Here is a 16,089-nt window from a genome sequence, read left to right as displayed (position 1 = left end):
CAGACGGGGCGGTTGGCTGGGCCGGCGGGACTCCAGCCCTAGAGCCAGCTGCCCAGGCGCTGGAACCCACCTGCCCTGGAAACACAGGGTCCGCAGCCTCCTGGCAGAGGCGGGAGGGGTAGGGGTCTGCCCCACTGGTCCTGTGTCATCTGCCTCGAGCTCTGAGTCCAATGAAGCTTCTGCCCAGAGTGGGCAGGGGGCAGGCAGAGGGGCTCTTCAGCAGTCCTCGCTGCCTGCCACCGTGGGCCTCGAGCGCGCTCCTCCAGGTCCGGGCCAGGCCGGGGGAGCCCCGCGAGCCCGCGGCCGCACCCAGGTGATGGGGGTGGGGTGCCCAGCAGGCCCCTCGTGGGCCGTGGCATTCCTGCCCAGCCCCACGCCAGCCTGTGGAAGCTGTGGGCACCCACCCTTCCTTCCGTCCGGGCCCAGCTGCTCAGGTCAGGCGGGGGGCCAGCTGGGCTCCCCCCCCAGCCCACTCCCACAGGCTGTGTTCCCGTCCAGGATGCACCTGCGTAGCCTCTGGCCCCCAGCTGGGCCGGCTCTGGGGCCGCACCAGGAGCGGAAGGCCAGACGTGGGGTGAAGCACCCCAAGGGTGCTGGGGCCAGGGTCCCAAGAGCTGCCAGGCCGCCCCGAGTGCCCGCCAAGTCCTCCTCTGTGAGGGGGAGGCTCTGGAAATGTGGAGGCGGGGGCATCGCTGGGCTGCAGCTCAGGCTCCCAGGCCCTGAACAGACACGGGAGGCGGCTCCACGCCGCCAGCACCAGGCGGCTGCAGACCCCAGCCCCGGCCAGGCCCAACCCAGGAGGTGAGCGCTCCGGGAACACTGTGCCTCTGGCAGATCTGGGCGCATCCCTGTGGGTGGGGAACCTGAGGCCCAGGTGGAGCAGGGCCTCGTCCTGAATGACGGCAGCTCGGGCACTGCCCATAGCAGCGGCCAGGTTATCAAAGGCGCCCACCCCGCCAGGAGCTCCCCACGGCGCTTCACGGGGGGCAGAGTCCATGGGGGCCCTTCCTGGGCCTACCCTGTTGCAGAGGCGGTCCCTCCCGGGAGATGGACGCAGACCTGGGGGGCAAGCGGTGTCCCCGCGTCCTGCCTGATGGGTGCTGGTGACTTGCGGCCCCAAGCCCCTCCCCGGCCCTCCTGGTCTGCCAGCCGAGGCTCCAGACCTCACGGTGGCTCCCTCCTTGGAACCCCGACCACCCTGGATACAGACGATGCAGACGCCACCATCCGGCGTCTGGCACAGCCCGCAGGCAGAGCCCCCCCACCTCCCCCACAGCCCCCCAGTTCCTGGCCCTTCCTCCGCACCCCAAGCGGGGCAGGTCTCGGAGCCAGGAAGCCTGGAGCCCCGTCCTGACGCCATCAGCGCTTTCCCAGCGACCTGGGCCCCCAACAGAACCTGGGGCCTGCAGGCTCAGAGCCCCCACTGAGGGGACCCCTTAGACAACCAGGCCTCCCCGAGCCCGGGACGCCCCCCACCTCCCAGCCCCACGGAGGCGGCGGGCACAGCAGCAGGAGGGTGTCTGCCCCTCGCTGCCCGGGGCCCGGGGTGGTGCCTCCCTCCTGCTGCCACAAGCAGGGCCCAGGTGCAGCGCAGAGCCTCTGGCCGCCGTGGGACAGCCTCCGGCAGGGCAGCAGCAGAGGGGGCTCTGAGCATCCCCGGACAAGGCCCTGACCCGGGGAGGGGGTCACAGACCCGGGAGGGGCGCTCACGTCGCCCCGCACCAACAGGATCGCGCCGTGTGCCAGGTGACGCGGCTGGGCCGTGGGGTCAGTCCCTCCACACGAGGAAGAAAGGCTGACTGCTTGGGCGCTGTGATGAGTAGAGGTGGCTGTTTTTTTTTATAATTTTATATATTCTCAAGATTATCTCCGAGATATACTTCTACAATCACCCACCAAGCCTCAAGGGGCCCTCCCCCAGCAGAGCAGCACCTGCCCGGGCCGTGCCTCGCGCCACGCAGGCAGACGGCCGCCCCCCCAGCACGGACCTCCCCGCCCCCCCACAGGCCCGGGACACCTCCTCGCCCGCGGGCTCCAGGGTCAGCCGTCCCCCCAGCACAGCCAGACCCTGGAAGCAGTGAGCGTCCTGTTCACGGTGACCCAGAAAAGCCCAAGCCGATGTGTTACAACACTTTTAATACATTCAAGAGTATTTAATAGAACAAAATTTAGGGCGCTGTCAGTCAGCAGAAGCCTGTGGTCAAGAGGAAGCCCACGGGTCCTTTCGCAGGAAGCTTGTGCTTGGAGGGAGGAGGCAGGCGGCCCCTGGCACGCTGGCTGCAGGCAGGCTGGGCCCCAGGTCGTCCAGACGGCCCCTCACAGCCAGCAGTCCCGACCAGCCTCCTGCAGTCTCCTCACAGGACCCCCGTGTGGACCGAGGGCCTGGCCACATGGGCTGTTGTCAGAGGCAGCAGGGCCCCCGGGAGACCCCCCTTGCAGCCCCACCAGCCCTGGGCTGAAGCCGGGCCCTCCTCCAGGGGATGCCGGGGCCCCCACTCCCGGCCCTGCAGCAGGCGGCCCCAGGAACAGAGAGGCCTGCAGACCCACAGAGGTCTCCGCCGGACAGGAAAGTGGCCCCCACTTAATAAATAGACTCGATTGTGGCCACAGGCTGGGCACGCAGGCTGCCGTGAGCATGGGGGAGAGAGGAGCCGAGGGGAGAGACGTGGAGGGCGGCCCTTCTCCCTGCCGGCCACCAGGTGGGCACAGTGGTGCCCGCAGATGCGAGGGCGGGCCCGGCAGAATGGCTGGCAGGCGTCCTCGGGGGCCTGGGCTCCGGTCGGGCGCTGCTCCACAGCTGACAACGGCGCTTCACCCAGAGCCTCTCACCCCACGGAGCCGCAGCGCCCGCTGCGCGGCTGCCTCCTCGCCCCGAGCCCCCGGGGTGCGGGCCGCCCTTCCGCCTGCCAGTCTGGGTTCTGGACACGGGTCACCCCAGCAGCTCCCGGGCCCCAGGGCGGGCCGAGGTTGGTCATCAGGATGCGGGCCCGGCCTGCAGAGCTAAGGCACTTTTGTCCACCCCGCCGGAGGCAGGCCATGTCCAAGCGCTGCAGGGGCTGAAGCCGCAGTGTCTGGGCCTCAGCTCGCTCAGCTTTTCCTCCCATTTCTGGCGACGCTGGTCCTGTTTCCCCGCCTCACGTCCGGACGCTGTTTCATTGCTATGCTTACTAAAATGATTTAACAGTGGTGCTGAGAGAACAGGAGCCCTTCCCCCAATACTGCCCGTAGGAAACACACTTTGTAGCCCAAGAACCCGCTTGTGGAGGACTCCTCTGCCAGGACCCTGAAGCCACCGGGTTCCCCGGCCCCTGGGGTAGAGGGCAGCCTGGGGGCAGGAGGCAGGCAGGTCCCGGCAGGCTCCCGACCCTGCTTCTCGGGTGGGCAGCTGAGGTGCTTCCCGGGGCTGTGGGCGCAGGAAGCCCAGCGCCCTGGCTGGCGGAGGACGAGCCTCCCACCACGGCTCCGACCCGGGTGGGCGAGCGGGTCGGGCCGCAGGCCGAGTCCCCGTGGGGCGGGCGGCTGGGGCACAGGAAGCTTGCCGGGCCCCGTGACGGGCGGCGGGCGCTCAGGTCTCGAAGTACTTGTAGATGGCGGTCACGTAGAGCATCACACTCTGCCAGTCCGGCCGCTCGGTCCGCACCATCTCACTGATGTCCTGACGGGAAGCAAGTGGCCGTTAGAGCCTGGGCGGCCCGCGGGCTCCGGGCCCCACCCCGCCTGTCACACAGGCCAGAGGGCAGGACGTGGCCACATCCCCGCTGGGTGCCCAGGGCCGCCCAAGGCCCAATGGGGCTCATCCCCACACGAGCGCGCCCCCCAGGCCCGCCACACAGCCCCCAGCTGTGACCCCGCGGCCTGCAGGTACCGGCCCATGCTGCTGGGAAGCGGGCGGGGGCCTGAGCTCTGAGCCGGGCCTCCCAGGCCGGCTGGAGAGTCGGGCGTGCAGGGCACAGATGTGCGTGGGGCCAGCCGGACGGGGAGAAGGACCACGCACGTGTTCAGTGGAGGAGCCTCAACGGGAGGCTTTCAGGGTGGGGGACTGCCTGCTTCTCGGACATCAGAACTTTACACGTGGCGTGAACCTTCCAGATAAGGGAACCATCACATAACCGTACTTCTGTCTAGGTTTACAACCGAATAGAAGCCACTCAAGACCATGTGCTTCTGTGAGATCACAAGACAGATTCATGGAACTCTGCGTGAACACTCCTGCAGGGTAAAGATGAGTGTAGACACTTGTTCAAAGCTACCGGTCGCTACAAGGCAGGTGGCAGGTACCCTCGGGCTGGGAGGTAGCCCTGGGGGCTCCTGACCTGGCCCCGTGGGGTCCCTCACTCTGCGGACACCCTAAGCTGTGTGTCTCTGGGTGCGGGGAGGCTGGCTTTGTACTTGGGTGCAGCGTTTTCTCCCTTGAAGTCAAACTTGCTGACGAGGCAGGAGCCCCCACAGAACAGTCTGTCCCGAGCACGGCAGCCCCGCCCCGACCACACCCCCGGGCGCCCAGTGCTCTGGGCCCCCGCCCTCCACTGGGTCACAGGCCGAGCTGCTGGGGTGCGCCTCTGACGGTGACCCTGACCACCCCCAGCCAGGGCGCGGCCTCGGACGCTCCGTGTGAGGCACGGGGCGCACGGGGTGGGCCGTCCGCACCCTCCCGGGTCCCCGCAGCTGGCGTCGCCCCCGAGCGCCTAGGGCCCCGCCCGGCAGCCCCCTCAGGATGAGGCCTCACCAGTGTGGACTTGATACCGACGCTCTCGGCCGCCTGGAAGGCCAGTGTGAAGTTCCTCCGCTGGAAGAGAAGCCGCAGGACGGCTGTGTGAGCAGGCTGGGGAGGGCCACCAGCCCACCCACGCCTGCCACGCTGACTGCTGCCCCGGGCCCTCCCATCCCTCTGCCGACCGGCTGTGCGGTGACCCCCAACAGGGCTCAGACCTGAGCTGCCTGTAAAACCCCAAAGCTAATAAGCAACACTTGTGAAAAAGTTTTCCCCTTGTGGGGGTCTTCAGAAGTCATCTGAAGGGGCAGGAGGGGCTCTGAGACGGGGCGCTGGGGGCAGTAGAAGGCTTGGGCTGCACTGAGCCCGTCCTTTTCTGGGGGATGGTCTTGATCCCTGCCTCCTGTACAATGTCATAAACCTCTGTCTATAGCTCTTCAGGTGTTCTATCAGATCGAATCCCTTTCCACAGGACTGGAAAAGGTCAGTTTTCATTCCAATCCCAAAGAAAGGCAATTCCAAAGAATGCTCAAACTACCGCACAATTGCACTCATCTCACACGCTAGTAAAGTAATGCTCAAAGTTCTCCAAGCCAGGCTTCAGCAATATATGAACCGTGAACTTCCAGATGTTCAAGTTGGATTTAGAAAAGGTAGAGGTGCCAGAGATCAAATTGCCAACATCCGCTGAATTACTGACAAAGCAAAAGAGTTCCAGAAAAACATCTATTTCTGCTTTATTGACTATGCCAAAGCCTTTGACTATATGGATCACAAGAAACTGTGGAAAATTCTGAAAGAGATGGGAATACCAGACCTGACCTGCCTCTTGAGAAACCTGTATGCAGGTCAAGAAGAACAGTTAGAACTGGACATGGAACAACAGACTGTTTCCAAATAGGAAAAGCAGTACGTCAAGGCTGTATATTGTCACCCTGCTTATTTAACTTATGTGCAGAGTACATCATGAGAAATGCTAGGCTGGAGGAAGCACAAGCTGGAATCAAGATTGCCGGGAGAAATATCAATAACCTCAGACATGCAGATGACACCAACCTTATGGCAGAAAGCGAAGAACTAAAGAGCCTCTTGATGAAAGTGAAAGAGGAGAGTGAAAAAGTTGGCTTAAAACTCAACATTCAGAAAACTAATATCATGGCATCCAGTCCTGTCACTTCATGGCAAATAGATGGGGAAACAGTGGAAACAGTGGCTGACTTCATTTTTCTGGGCTCCAAAATCACTGCAGATGGTGACTGCAGCCATGAAATGTAAAGATGCTTACTCCTTGGAAGGAAAGTTATGACCAACCTAGAGAGCATATTAAAAAGCAGAAACATTACTTTGCCAACAAAGGTCCGTCTAGTCAAGGCTATGGTTTTTCCAGTGGTCATGTATGGATGTGAGAATTGGACCATAAAGAAAGCTGAGTGCCGAAGAATTGATGCTTTTGAACTGTGGTGTTGGAGAAGACTCTTGAGAGTCCCTTGGAGAGCAAGGAGATTCAGCCAGTCCATCCTAAAGGAAATCAGTCCTGGGTGTTCATTGGAAGGACTGATGCTGAAGCTGAAACTCCAGTACTTTGGCCACCTGATGAGAAGAACTGACTCACTGGAAAAGGCCCTGATGCTGGGAGGGATTGGGGGCAGGAGGAGACGGGGACGACAGAGGATGAGATGGCTGGATGGCATCAGCGACTGGATGAGCATGAGTCTGAGTAAACTCCGGGAGTTGGTGATGGACAGGGAGGCCTGGCGTGTTGCAGTCCGTGGGATCGTAGAGTTGGACACGACTGAGCGACTGAACTGAACTGAACTGAGCCGGTCCTGGCTGGATGGGGAGGAGCCTGGCCTGGCGTGGGTGGTGCTGCCCAGACCACTCTCCGCACCAAGCCCTGAGCCTGTGTCATCAGCGAGGGGGTGAACTGGCAGCCCACCCCCGTGCCCCCAGAAGGGCCCCTCCTCCGCATCCGCGCGCCCGCACCTTGTCCTGGCTGCTGAGCTCCTGGTAGGGGATGTGTGCGGGGAGGTAGGTGTGCAGCAGGGCGCAGAAGGCCAGCCCATCGTTCCAGCTGCTGCTGAAATTGGTGATGTCAATGTTCTGCAGGAAAAGAAAGAAAACATGTGAGTGACACCCCCCCCCGCCCCGGGCTTCTCAGGTCATGGTGGAGGGGGCGGAGGCTGTCAAGTCCAGGCAGGACGAGCCGCTGCAGGAAGCTCGGTGGGCCGGGGCCCGGGCCCGCTGGTATCAGGGGCCGCGGGAGCGGCAGCTCTGTGTCATGAAGAGCTGAGTCCAGCCGCCCCACACCCCGACTCACAGGACGACCCCACTTCACAGCGAGGGCTGCGGCCGCCAGTCTGCAGAGGGAACACCCAGAGCCGACGGCACAGGCAGCAGGCCCCGCGACGCGTGTGCAAGGGTCAGCTCGGTTCCGACAAGTACCCAGCTCCATGTCCAGGATGCACTGTTCCCAACTAGAGACGTGATGTGTCCCTCAGAGTATCTTATTATATGACAGAGCAGGTCAGCTAGAGATTAGCCTTTACCTTATTTGCAAGAATCCTTTTGAAGCAGAAACTCCACGATTACATTTGGAAATTCACACTTTATGAAAATACCATGAACTAAAGAAAGAGCGTCCCCGGCGTGGCACGTCCTGGGTGCTGTCTGCGGACCGCCCTCCTCGGGGACACCCGGGCACCGCGCCCCTCCCTGAGCAGCGGTCACAGCGCAGTGCCCTGCGTCTGCAGGGAGCTCCGGCAAGGCTGCCCGCCACCCCCGCACAGACGGCTAGTTCCTGAGCCCACAGGGGCCCAGGGACCAGGCGGGGCTCCTGACAAAAGCCACAGGGGGGTGGACACGAGCTCTGTCGCCAAAAGGAGCCGTCGGGCCCCGACCGCTGGCACCGGGACGCTGCCCGCTGGGGGCGACGAGCCGGAGGTCACTCCCCCAGTGGCTGCCAATACAACCTGGAGGCCTTGTTTGTAGGCCGTGCTGACGGAAGCGACCAGGTCGCGGTGCCAAGGGGGCACAGACCTGCCGAGAGCTCCGGGGTGAGTGCGGCAGCGTGTGGTGGGCCCGCCACGGCCAGAGAAGGGCAGAGCCAGCCCCCCACGCCGAGGCCCGGAAGCCACGCATCATCGGTCCCCACGACAGCGGGGACCCCCCAGCGGGCGGGCTGCCCTCACAGCCTCTGCTCTGCAACGCCTGCCACCCCCATGGCCAACCTGCCCCTCTGCCCTCCCGGGGATCTCAGGACGCAGCCAGTGGGAGAAACATGGACGGGAAGGAGACCACCTGTCCATGGCCCCTGGGGGGCAGAGCCCCCGCGTTCCCACACAGCGGCGCGCGCTCCCCGCGGAGGCCCCCAGAGGACTCCTCTGCCTAGTCCTGGGGGCGCGGCCCCGACCAGGGAGCCAGGACACGGGCGGCCCAGGGGCAGCAGGACAGAGCGCCTGACGACGTGTCCAGCTCCACGCGGGCCAAGGCCCGCCGCCGGCCGCTCACACAGGCCTGGAGGAAGCATGCCCCACTTCCTGCCCAGCGACCGGCCGACCTGGAGCCGCCTACGTGCCTGGCCTCAGCGGCTGCGACAGAGGACCGGCTCTGCCGGAAGCAGCTGGGCCTGCAGTCCGGCAGCAGCGGGTACGCGGCTGACCAGAACCTTCAAAGCCCCGAGTACGCAGGGCACTCTGCCCACCCCAGGAGTGTTGCTGGGCCCTGCGGGCAGCTGGCCTGCCTGTGCCGTCTCAGCTCCCGCAGACTGACGTGAGACGCCGCCCCGCTCACGGCCCTCCTGAGCTCAGACGCAGCCTGTCCCCCTGCAGCGGGCGGGACCCACCTCCGTGCACTGACGCTGGGCCGGGGGGAGTGGGGGCGGTCTGAGGGCCGAGAAGCTATACAAACAGTGTGTCAGAGAATATCTTAACACGTTGTCACTTGTCTTTTAATTAAGGGCCACGAAACGCACCCCCAAATGCCACACAGTGGTGGTTCAGACAGTACATATTCTGCTTGCAGCACAGGAGACACGGCTTTGATCCCTGGGTTGGGAATATCTCCGAGAAGAGCACGGCAGCGCACTGCGGCACCTGGCGGGCTACGCACAGGCCAGGGGGCTGCGAGAGCGGGACACACCTGAGCGACCGACACTTTCACATTTAAGGCAATAATAAGGCACGGGGCCTGAGCCCCTGGTTTGCCTCTGCAACACACAGCTTCCTCCACCGACTCAGCCATCACGGTGGGGTCTCCCACCAACCACACTGCCTGGCGTCGGGAGGCAGGAAGGAGCCACAGACAAGCCTCAGTCCAGGCCGGGGGCAGCGTCTGGGGATGTTAGAGCCTGGGTGTGGATAGTGGGGAGGCAGGAGGCGGTTCTGGGCTCCCGGGTGACCCCCGAGTGACAGTCAGCAGAGGCCCCGCTGGCCCCAGAGGAGCAGCCCGTGGTGCTGGGCGCACATCTGCCCGGGCCCTTGGCCAGGCTCCGCTCCGGGTCAGGGGAGGGAGGCCCATGTGTCATGACATCCACGTCAGACTCGCAAGTGAAGTAGAGGCGGGAAGAGATGCAGGGCGGGCGGGCGCTGGCCGAGGACACAGCCGCCTGCACCTGCGGGGGTGGGGCAGCAAGGACCCTGGCCCCTACTGAGCCTCCGCATGGCCGGCCGGGCCTGTCCAGATGCCCCTGGCCTGCCCTCCCCCAGGGAGCCAGCCAGTCGGTCGGGCACAGCTCTCCAAGGTCCCGGGGGCCCAGCGTGCGGCCTGGAGGCAGGCCCACTGCCCTGAAGGCGTCAGCCAGCCGGACCCCACTCAGGACGCCGCCCGCTGGTGGCTGGGCCAGGATGGAGCACTGGGCCCCAAGGCGCCCTTCTGAGGAGAGGGCTTCCCACGCCAGGCGGCCGAGCGGCTCCAGCTGGTGACCGTGCTCTGCACCGGCACCACCCCCACCTGGACGGATGGACACACTCAACCCCACAGCTCAGGGCTTCTGCCCAATACCTGAGCCAGGGGCAGATGCAGCCCGGACAGAGCTGTGAGGCTAGCCTCCCCTAGCCCAAACAGAGACGCTCTGGACACACTGTCCCGTTCCTTCCAGACAGACACTGAAAGGAAACAATGCAATGTGTGAACCTTATTTGGATCTTAATTCAAGTAAATCACAACTGTAAAGCTGACCAGGATCCAACTGGGAACTCTGAACTCTGTCCAGACGTGTGTGTGTGTGCGTGTGCACGCCTAAGTCGTTCAGTCGTGTCCAGCTCTTGTAGCCCACCTGGCTCCTCTGTCCATGGGATTCTCCAGGCACAAATACTGGAGTGAGCTGCCACACCCTTCTCCAAGAAGGGATCTTCCTGACCCAGGGATGGAACCAGGGTCTCCCGCATTATGGGCAGATTCTTTACCACCTGAGCCGCCAGAGAAAGTGTCCAAATGAGTGGTGATGTTAAACGGAATCCCAGGGGTGGGAGTAACCAGGACACCTGGGCCTGGGGTGTGTCCCCAAGGGCCATTTTACTTTAGCACTGCTTTAGCACAACGTACCTAAAAATTTGCATGAGAAACAAACAAACCTACAACTCAACAGCGAAGAACCCAAGGGTGCAAACACGGAAAAGGGCAGAGGCCCTGAACCAGCGTGTCTCCAAGGCTGACGGATGCCCAGCAGCACAAGAGAAGAAGCGGGAGGCCGCTGGCAACCAAGGAACCGCAGGCCAGAACCCAGACTGTGCCGCTCCACTGCCTCCCCCGCTGGGCTGCAGGGCACCCTGAGAGCTGGACCCGAGAGCAGAAGCTGGGGACGGCGAGAAGCCAGAGCCCCGTTCTGGCTGCTGCGGGGCAGGGAGACAACCCCTGGCCACACACACAGAGCGCCACCAGGGGCCCCGGGGAGGCCACCCCGAGGAGACCCGCAGACGGCAGGGACACGAGCCCCCCTGGGAGCACTCACAGCAGCACGAACGTCCACCGACCGAAAGCGGACACGTGAGACGGGGCGCACGCACAGCACAGAGGAACGGTACAGGCTACAGGCTGGGTGCGCCTGCAAAGTCATGCCCGACCCCGGGCCGTGGGCCAGGCTCTGCAGAGGCTGCTCCAGAGCTGGCTTAGGAGCACCCTGAAGGGAAGGAGAGAGGATCCAGAGGCCTCAGTACAGAACGGGCTTTACAACACAAGCTTCATCTCTAAACACGAAGCCTGCTGAAAATAAGAGACCACTTTACAAAGACAGAGAACGTACACCTGGGCTTGTTCACACACCTCGCGTCTGAGAAAGAGAGTCCACGCAAGGCGGTGGCCCAGGGTTCAGCTGCCAGAGCAGAGGCTCCGGCCACAGCCCTGGGCCCAGCGAGGAGAACACCACGCGAGGGGAGGCGGCCTGGAAACTCCGCATCTCCTCTCTGCCTGACCAGGCTGCCCACGGGGTCCCAAGGGGGGCGGCGACGTGGGGACAGAGCCCCTCAGCACACACACCCGGTCAGGAGCCCACTTCACGGCCTCCAGCAGCAACCGCTGCTCTCTCCCATCTTTCAGCGGTTCGTCCTGCACCGACCAAGGGCGCCCGTCCATAGGGGCGGGGCAGCCCCTGCTCCTGCACCCGCCCGGGCTCCCGACCCCCGCTCCACTCCCCACGCCCCCCGTCCTGGTTTCAGCGTGCACACAGGTCAGTTGCTGGCGTGACAGGGGTCAGGACACAGCCAGAGAGGCCGAGGGCCGCGAGCAGGTGGTCCTGCAGGAGTCTGAATGCCGCGCCCACAAGCCTCGGTCATCTGAAGGCGGCCTACCGCTCAGGAAAGGGCACCGCAGGAAGAGACCTGGAAATGCTATGTTTCAAAACTAACCTTGGAAGTTCCCTGAGGGCAAGGGTCATGCTCCAGACGGCATGACATCTCTCCTGGAGTGAGTGACCTCGTGATGGACACTTCACCAAGAAGGGTCCTGGATGTGTCGCAAACGAGCATGTGCAAAGACACCCAACATCACGAGCTCAGAGGCACCTGCAGAACCGAAACCAAACCTCACACGCAGGACAGGACCGAGGCTGCCCGTGCCCAGCCCCGGCCAGGACAGGGAGGACTGGGGGCCCTCGTGTGCCGCAGGGGACGGGAGCCCCGACCCTCTCAGACCACATGACCCAGCCAACCCACTCTCAGACGCCTCCACACACACCCACACAGACGGTCCAGGGGGCCTTTCCTCACAACAAGCGACAGCTGGAAACAGCCCCATGTCCACCAACAGTCGAACGGATAATGAACCAGGACACAGCCGTAAACGGACGGGTCTCCAGGAGAGGAGGAGATGAATTACTGACACACAACAATACAACCAATCTCAAAACAATTATGCTCGGTGAGAGAAGCCAGACCCTTCCCCAAACTGCATGCTATGATTCTGTTTACACAAAATCAAGAAAAATGCAAGTCCTGCAGTGACAGCAGACCAAGGGCAGGCTGTTCTCAAGGAGACAGACGTCTGTTGGGCGTGGGGACAGTTCCGCGGGTGTGGACGTGGATCAGAAGTCAGCAAAGCTGTGAAACTGAAACCCGTGCAGCGGTAGCGGTCACCACCGCACGGTAACTCCGAACCCTGGGTTACGCCTCACCGTGGTGGGGCTGCGACACTTGAACAACAAACAAACTTGGAGAAAAAGAGGTTAGATTTGCGGTCACCAGAGGTGGGATGGGGAGGGGAACTGGAGGGCAGAGACTTGCAGTTTTGAGATAAATAGGTCCTAGGGACGTAACTGGAGAAGGCAGTGGCACCCCACTCCAGTCCTCCTGCCTGGAAAATCCAATGCACGGAGGAGCCTGGTGGGCTGCCGTCCATGGGGTCGCACAGAGTCGGACACGACTGGAGTGACTTAGCAGCAGTGACGTAACACTGCTGTATGTTGTACATGAAAGTTGAGAGCAGACGCTTACAGTTCTCATCACCGAACATCTTTCTACTTCACACGCACGTGAGACGAGGTTCATTCAGCCTCCTGTGGTCACACTTCACGTGTGCGTGCGTAGTTGGACCATCACGCCCCACACCTGATGTTCATCTGTGCCGCAGTCAACCCCACCTCAGCACATCTGCTTAGAAGACAAGAGGGCAGCCGAGACCACATTCACAGTCAGATCTAGGCTCTACACGGGGTCTCTCGGCTTCCCACCTCTGCAGTTCATCCCCAGTGTCTTGCATTTTGTGATTGAACACAGCGCACAGTTAAACCACAGCAGAGCCAGCCCGGGGCTGCGGACTGACGGGGGTGCTGCCTGCTGGATGCTCGCGGGGGGGTCCCCAGTGAGCCCGTGGGCAGCCTGCGTGTGCGGCAAGAACCCCTCCCCTCCCCTCCCAGGCCCCTCTCGCTTGGGGTCCCTGTCGCACTAGTACTGTCTCCACTTCCTGAAGAGACGGCCTGGACTCCTGAGAAGCGGCCTGGTGGTGTTTCTGCCCTGAGTCCCCCTGAGAGCCTCACTGCCCGTCAGCGTGGGGTCCACGTCCCTCCCCCGGAGCCGGGCAGGCCCCCGTGCCAGGTCATGAAAGGCAAGCGGCTGGTACCTGTCCCCCTCTCAGGATTCCCGCCCTGGGGCCGTGGCCAGCAAGCTGGGAGGAGGCCCTGGCCACAGGGAGGTGTCCGCCCAGACGTGTGCGGGCGGGAGTCTCTGACGGAGCAGAGGACCATGCCTCCTGTGCACTACCGACAGGCACGCACGAGCCACGTCAACGCCGGCGAGCCTGCGTCACCCACTCTTGGCTGGAAACAGCCAGCCTGCTGTGTCCTGCATGGAAGGGCCCACTGGCAGGAAACCCAGCTCCCTTCCCCACGGTGCCAAGCGGCGGACCACCCTTCCCATGGCAGTGAAGCACCTCCACAAGTAACTGCCTTCCACAAACTTCCCAAGTGACCTCAGGCTAAACTTACGCATGTGATGAAATTAACCTGTCAAACCTCCACTGCTCGGTGGCCTTCACACAGTTATGCTGGCCTCCCATCCAAAGTCACTGAAGCACAAGAGGAAAAAGGCTTCTCAGGATGGAAGGAAGTGAGGACTGTGCAAGCTGCTGGAGATGATACATGAAGATTATGTGACCCAGACAATTTAATGGTTCTGCTTTTAGCAGAAAAATTAAGCAGCTCTTGAAAACGTTGCTTATCTGATTTCTCTCCTATTTCTCAGCATTCCTCCTATAATAAAAAGGCCTGCTTACTGGAAACCTCCTGGAGCCCAGGGCACTGTCTGGTGGGAAGGGCCTGGGGCTGGGCGTCGGGAGACCCCAGGACAAGCGCAGTGGCCACAAGCTCGTCCGGCCGGCGGAGTGGGAGCCCCTCGTCACGATTCCCAGGTCCGTCTCAGGTGTGACCTTCGAGGTGCGGGTTCCGATGAACACACGCGCTCCTGAGGCTTCGAGCTGACCAAGCACCGGTGGCCAGGCCGTCGGCCACACCCAGCGGCTGCCCTGTCGTCGCGGAGTTCCACGGGATGAGAGGAGGAAGGCCGAGGGCTGCGACCCTGAGTCCTGGAGTCGATGACCCAGGGAGTCCTCCTGCCGGAGGAGCCTCAGCAGGCGCGTCTGAGAGGCTCTGCCTGCCCGGGGGACAGCCACCCCTCCCAAGCACCTTCCTGAGTGCGCGGGCCCTAGAAGACACACCCGGTTAGGAAGGCGGAAACTGGGGCTCAACCGGGGCTGCTGGGGCTCCCCGGCCCGCTCAGCACTGTGGGAATCCTAACTGGCGTCATGGGGAACCTGCCTGAGCAGTGTCACCTACCTCACACTAACACGATGATCAAGCTACTGTATCAAAATGCTACTAAGCAATTAATTTAAAAATCAGAGCCCCGACATTTCTGGAAACACATGTTGGCAGCTGCTGTCAAACCATGGCTAAACAACAGAGCACCGGAAGTACATCGCGGTTCTGGGAAAACTCGGTCTCCAGCTGCTGTGCTTGGCACGCAGAGGGCCCCTGAACACAGGAGGCACCACCGCAGCCGAGCCCGGGCCGCAGAGCCTGCTGGTGCCCGGCGGACGCGTGAGCCCCCGGCCCGGCCGCCGCCCCAGACAAAGACGGCGTGTCACCAGGTCAGGACAGTCAGACCAGCAGTTTCCATCACTGCATGGGCGGGAACTTGTGAGTGTGTGTGAGTCCACATAAAGAACGGGTGGGACCACAAATCTGGCCACTCGTTTCCCTTTGTTCAAGTATTTTAAACCCTGGGACACAGTGATATTTACAAACAATGAGCGCTTTCTGTAAGGGAACCCAGTTTCCATGCAAAGTGACAATGTACAATAAAAAAGTTCAGACTTCCAACCTCGATTTGATTCAGATCAAACCCTTATCTGCTGCCTGCACCTTCTGGATTTTCACCTCTGGGAAGGCATTCCTGTGACCTAAGACTCCAGATATAGCGGAGGAAGCTGAACCAACACTGAGCCTGGCTCAGGAGCCTCTCGGCTGCAGAAGCCCCAGCTTTCGCAGCCTCCCACCCTGAGTCACAGGAGACAGGCTAGGACGGAGGGGAAGGGAGGGGAGAACAGGAAGGATGGCACAGGGATGCTCGCGGCGTCTCCCCAGGGACCGAGGGCCTCCTAGGAGCGAGGATGGGCGTGGGAAGGGGCGCGCCTCTCCCTCCCTGCCCCGCCCAGCATGGGGTGACCCACACGCACCACAGGGAACCTGGGCCTCTGGGGCCAGCCTCTCGGGCAGGAAAGCTGTCTTTGCAGCTCCCAGGTGTGGAGCAGAGCCTGGGGTCTCTGCGCAGGGCCTGGGAGGGCACCAGCAGAGGCTGGGGGCAGCTCCAGGCAGGGCCCAGGGGTGCGGGGGCCGCGGGCCGACGCCAGCTCACTCCCAGTGAACGCACACAGCCGCGAAGGGAACTTCCTTCTCCTACTTTGCCTCCCGACCATCCACTGCTTCAAAGGAAGCCGGGAAGGCCTGGCTATTTTTATCTGTCCATTCGTTCTCACTCTGCTGACTCTCCTCAATTCACAGGGACACACAATTCTGGGAGAATATGCTGCTTCTTAGTGAAAAACAGTTGGGAATAAAAGAAAAACCCAAAAGGAAGCACGCTGGGAGACTTTCCCTGTGGTGGGGCAGGGGCCAACAAACCCTCTCCTAAAAATCAACACGGGACTGGACGAACTGGTCAAAAATAACCACTTCAGGACTCTGGAGATCAATCAAAGGAAATAAATTCAGAGGATTATTCAGGAAAAGGGACCAAAATGTCAGCAAAGAACAGAAAGCAGGCAGCCATCCTGCCAGAAGTCGCCCTCCTTACTTTCTTCCCTCAGGTTTTTAAAACGCACGCTGCATAACGGAGCTGACTGTGACAGCGCCGATGGGTGACAATACACAGCTCACACGCAGGACCGCGGGATGG

At 62.2% G+C, this 16,089-nt stretch overlaps 1 protein-coding gene across 4 annotated transcripts in view; it reads right to left on the bottom strand.

Moving 5' to 3' along the window:
• Positions 1 to 2,119: 2,119 nt before the first annotated feature.
• Positions 2,120 to 16,089, bottom strand: part of SPECC1L (sperm antigen with calponin homology and coiled-coil domains 1 like) — an 86,681-nt gene continuing 72,711 nt past the window's right edge. For all 4 annotated transcript variants that reach the window (XM_065905085.1, XM_065905088.1, XM_065905086.1 and 1 more), the window contains 3 exons: positions 6,695 to 6,811; positions 4,727 to 4,786; positions 2,120 to 3,655 (listed from right to left, as the gene is read on the bottom strand). In XM_065905085.1, the coding sequence (XP_065761157.1) occupies positions 3,566 to 3,655; positions 4,727 to 4,786; positions 6,695 to 6,811 (267 nt within the window). In that variant the 3' untranslated portion in view covers positions 2,120 to 3,565. The remainder of the gene's footprint in view (positions 3,656 to 4,726; positions 4,787 to 6,694; positions 6,812 to 16,089) is intronic.

Source organism: Muntiacus reevesi, chromosome 13 (assembly GCF_963930625.1).
Source record: "Muntiacus reevesi chromosome 13, mMunRee1.1, whole genome shotgun sequence".
NCBI lineage: Eukaryota > Metazoa > Chordata > Mammalia > Artiodactyla > Cervidae > Muntiacus > Muntiacus reevesi.
Note: the sequence above shows the minus strand (reverse complement) of the source record. Positions and strands in the feature narration are given on the sequence as shown.